Source organism: Podarcis pityusensis, assembly GCF_964106645.2.
Source record: "Podarcis pityusensis genome assembly, chromosome: 1".
Classification (NCBI taxonomy): Eukaryota; Metazoa; Chordata; class Lepidosauria; order Squamata; family Lacertidae; genus Podarcis; species Podarcis pityusensis.
In genome coordinates, this window is record NC_138028.1 from 47,572,362 (window position 1) to 47,577,111 (window position 4,750).

General features: G+C 42.5%; 1 protein-coding gene across 2 annotated transcripts; it reads right to left on the reverse strand.

The window, feature by feature from the left end:
* Positions 1–437: 437 nt before the first annotated feature.
* Positions 438–4,472, reverse strand: SRSF5 (serine and arginine rich splicing factor 5). 2 transcript variants are annotated; one of them, XM_081011051.1, is made up of 8 exons: positions 4,313–4,472; positions 3,512–3,659; positions 3,142–3,212; positions 2,932–3,030; positions 2,749–2,818; positions 1,529–1,602; positions 1,157–1,267; positions 438–1,063 (listed from the first exon to the last, which is right to left on the reverse strand). In XM_081011051.1, exons 2-8 carry the CDS (start codon positions 3,635–3,637, stop codon positions 814–816), a joined length of 801 nt encoding a protein of 266 aa, XP_080867177.1. In that variant the 5' UTR covers positions 3,638–3,659; positions 4,313–4,472; the 3' UTR covers positions 438–813. The 2 variants fall into 2 exon arrangements, with proteins under 2 accessions (XP_080867177.1, XP_080867178.1); XM_081011052.1 differs by lacking the exons at positions 438–1,063; positions 1,157–1,267 and having other exon boundaries at positions 1,598–2,511.
* Between the last annotated feature and the right edge of the window lie 278 nt (positions 4,473–4,750).

The window sequence follows — 4,750 nt, forward strand, 5'->3', positions numbered from 1 at the left end:
AAACTAATGTCTACTTTGGAAAGGCAGATGCTGCAGCAAAATAAATAAATAAATAATATTGGGAACGGGTTGCCTTTGGGCAATGTAAAACTGGACTTTATTAAGTCAGGCAAGAAAGACAAATGAAAAAGCATACTATCTTATACTGTCAGTGCAGTTTTTCTGCAATGTAGGGATTTACCACCTATACTCTAGTTCCAGCTCCCCTTGTGCTCAAAACCCCCCTCAAATGGAGTGCCTAGTCATGCAGAGATTATGATTTGTTCTTCTGAAAAGCTCGTCCTTACATTCCCTGCTCAGTAGTTGTAAAGTATTGTGTATATATAAACCAATCTTATGCTAACTACTTTTTTCAAAGAAAACACACAACTTTAGTAGCATTTTATTTAATTAATAATGGAGACCAAGCCAATGCAGGAACACTAAGGAAGCATGGAAAATCTGAAATAAAGCTTTATTTACAGCTGGTGTAGAGCTCTACTGCCAATAAAACGTTTTCAACACCTGAAGTGTCATATACTGGAGTACACCGATAACTAAAAATGTTCAAAAGTAGGGTTCTCTTTAAATACAAAAAAAGTTTTCTTCAAAGAGCTCTAGCAATATACATAAAGCTATGCACTTCTGACTTAATGAAGTGAGCAGGAAAAGGATTATCAAAAAGACAATACAATTAATTCAGTAACTTGTGTGGTCCACATATACAAAGCTGTTACCCCCCCCCCCCCGTTCAGTTCCTCTTTCCCAGGAGTCACATACTTACCACAACTAATAGCAAGTATGATTTAAAAGTCCCCAGGGCAAACTATTTGTTCAGTTGCCACTGTCAACAGATCTTGACCTTGAGCGTGATCTCTGGCGATCCACAGAAGCTGGAGACTTTGATCTACTTGAGGAAGCACGTTTTTGGCTCTTTTCAGGGGCAGGAGACCTACTAACTGAGCGTGACTTGCTACGGCTCCTGCTCCTAGATCTGGTGTAAGACTTGCGGCTCCTGGAGCGAGAACGGCTACGAGACCTTGAGGAACTCCTACTACGAGACCTGGACCTGCTTCTGGACCTACTGTAATGGAATAAAATATTCATTTTAGGTTCTTCTCTGTGCAGAGATCTCAAACATGTCAATATGCAAACATTTATAAATTAAAATTCTTACCTGTGCCTTTTGCTGCCTTCAATTAGTTTTATTTTCCTTCCATTTATTTCTTTGCCAGAAAGCTTTTCAATAGCATTCTTTAAATCACTGTAAGAGGCAAATTCAACCACCCTAGTAGTATAAAAGAGGACATACAAATTAGTGAATAAAATAAGCTTAAGAAAAAAAGCACATTTTACTAGTCTTTTTACTATTTCTCCTAATAGAGACCTTTCTCCAACACTATACATCAACCTTTGCCAACCAGGTGTCCTCCAAATGTTTCGTGACTACAACATCTAGAGGACACCAGGCAGGAAAGGACAGTATACATTATTACAGTATAACTATAATTACTCCATACCTCAATCACTATTACTGCACGATACCTACCCTTCATTTAACTTGGGCCTATGTGCATCTGCAAAGGTTACTTCCCCAGCTTGTCTCATGAAGTCTTTGAGATCCTAACACAAGATCAAACACGTTAAGACAAAGCAGTAAACAATACTCATGAATAATATTTTAAAAAATACTACTGTAAGAAAAGGTGTTAAGAATTACAATGTGGCAGATGCCACAATTGTAGATAATACTACATTTGATAGAATACATCAGGGCACGAAATAAATGAAAACAGCAAATTGCTTTAAGCAAAATGCTCAACAACTTTTAACATTTAAGTTACTTGTCTATACAGTTTACTGAACAGAATGCATAACAGTTTATTTGCAGAAAAGCATTCTGAAATGTTTTATGATTAAACAGTACATTTACAAAAACACCAGTTATTTTGTGCCCCATATGTCATTAAAAATATAGTTTACTTTACCTTCATTAAAATTTCCCTAGGCTAGCCAAGCAGCAAACTGCATTAAGCGATCGAAGATACCGTCATGATATATGCCCGACTGGCTCTTCGCCAACCATGTGAAGAACACTACCCAGTCGAAGGAAGCCTTTAATCGCACAGCCCTCCCTATTAGCAGACTACTGGCGGATCCAGACATTCTCTAATCTTGTGAAGTTACACCAAGGACCACTTTACTGCGATCAGGATTCCAACGACCACCTAATGCGTATCTCTTTTCAACTCTCTCGGATCATCATCATCTTATTTTCGAAGCGTTACAGGAGGTACAGTTCTCAACTTAGGACTCAGAGCTCTTTAACTTTCGGGGATCGCTGCAACCCGGCACTTTAAGGAAGTGCATCGATTACGTCTAGACCAGCAAACACAGATCTAGAGGTGGCCAACTGATACACTGGAGGAGCTGACTGGATAAGTCAACCAGGCCCAACCAAGAGTGACCAAGACAGAACGATTAGGATAACCCACAGGCACTCCTCGTCATAAGGCCAACGACACAGATAGGCTGGCAAATAAAATGGATTTTTAAAGTGGTTAAAATGGATTTTGAAAACAAGGTAAAATTACATTAAAAACTCTACCATTAATCTACTTTTGAAAATGTATTTAAGCATTAAATATTAATAATTCTGATAATGTTTTAAAATTAAGATAAAAATTAGTTCTAATAAAAAACAATTTACATATTACATATTACATACCCATTAATTGATGTCTAAGAGATAATCATGTTTCAACAAACCTGCCAGCTGACTCTGGATGATAAGTTTTCTACAATGAGACGATTCTCTGTCCTTACAGGTGGAGCATTTCTGGAAAAAACAAAATGTTTAGTTCAGTAGCAACATCTAATAAAAAATGAATTAAGTGTCTGTCAGGTCCTCTAGACCACGTTTAGTTCTAGCTATGTATGTGTACATGATACCTTCTATCATTTCGTGGACGGCGGCTACTAAAACGGTCAGAGTATCGACCTCTGCCTCTTCCACCTCTAGAACGGGCCCTTGCATGTTCAATTGTAACCCTAGAAAGACAGACCAAACCACCAATTTATTTCATTGCTCAGGCGTTCATAATCACTCAGATCAGAAAACTACAGTACCTGGGGAAGACATGTTAAGATACTATGATCTACCTTTCACTGCAGAGCTCTTTTCCATCCAATTCATAGACTGCATCATCAGCATCTCTTGGATCTTCAAACTCCTGTTAAAAATAGGATCTGCTGAGTTCTGGCTTTGTATTCAATTAATGTAACAAACCAGAATGACATTTTAAACACCAATAACATTTTTTTTACACTTTCCCCCAAATCCTTAAGTCACATTTGACCTTTACATTAAACCAAACTATTTTTATTTAGAAAACATTGCTTCTATTTCATTAAAAATACAATTGGATGCAGTATTTTTCCACTGGCAGATCCTCCCCCCCCCCCAAAAAAGGGGGAGAGCCATTTATCCACTGAAATCCTAGTTGTACATGAACGGCTTATTTCCACTTACGACAAATCCAAAGCCTCTTTTCAAGTCGATGTCTCTGATGCGTCCATATCCCTTGAAAAATCTTTCAACATCCTTCTCTCTGGCGGCTGGATTGAGCCGTCCGATGAATACACGACAACCACTCATGGTGTATCTAAAGATGAATCAGCTGTAGATAAAAAAAACAATGCGTTAAGCAGGAAACCAGGAACAGAGATGCCGAAACAAGATGGCTGCCACAAAAATAGGTCAGCAGCTGCTGGCATCGCCCTCCCCTTTGGACTGTGCCGCAGTCCCGGCTCCGCCTTTCGCTGCCGCAATCTGACATCAAGGCAGGCAGAGCGCCAAACAAGCCCCGCCTCCACGCCTGCTGCTCCAGTCGGAATTCGCGTCCAAGCACCGCCTTTCCCCAAAGCCAATCAGAGAACGACGCATCCGTTTCGCCTTTTATGACATAGTGCCGACGACCAGCCCCGCGAGGCTTCGGAGCGACCGACCCGCGCATGCGCTCTACCGCAGGCCCGAGCTTTTCGCCAGACGCCATTTCTTCCACAAAATGGCGGCGGAAGCCCGCCGCACCCGCAGCCCTCGTTTAGACTTTTCAGCAGCGGCACCGCCTGCGCTCCCCGTGGCCTAACAAAATATGGACGCGCCCAGCCAACGTTCAAACGCAAACCCCCATTTCCTTCTTCCGACACCTGCAAGAGGTCAAAAAAAGGACCCTCCCCGTTGACCCGCTAATTGGATATTCCTTCCTCACGCTTCATCCCTTCCTCAGCCCCCCCCTCGCAGTCTCCAAACAGCTGCAAAACCTGCACGAACCTGTATTTTTCTGATCGGTCGTTCTTGATCGAAGTAGGACAGATGCCAATCGACACTCGGCGATCAACTACCTCGAACCTTCCCCAACGGCGTCTAACTCCCGACTGGGTAGTTCGGTCGCTGACTGCGCCACAAAATGGAAGCTGGCACCACGTGACCGAGAAGGCACGTGACGCCCTTGGCGCTCAGGGATAGGTGGAAAGGGATGCAAAAATCTAGGTCAGCGGTGGAGTGGCGGGGGGAGGGCTTTCGGCTCGGCTGAGTCATGGGAAGAAAAGAGGATAAGCGGGTCAGGTTGGCCGGCGCGCGTGCGCAGTCGCGACGTAGCTCGATGGAGTTGAAAGGAAAGGGCTATTGGGAGATTATTGGGTTCTTTCCTGCAATACTAGGCGTCCTTTTACAGCCTCCCCACTCCTGTCAGCTGTCGAGAGAATAGAA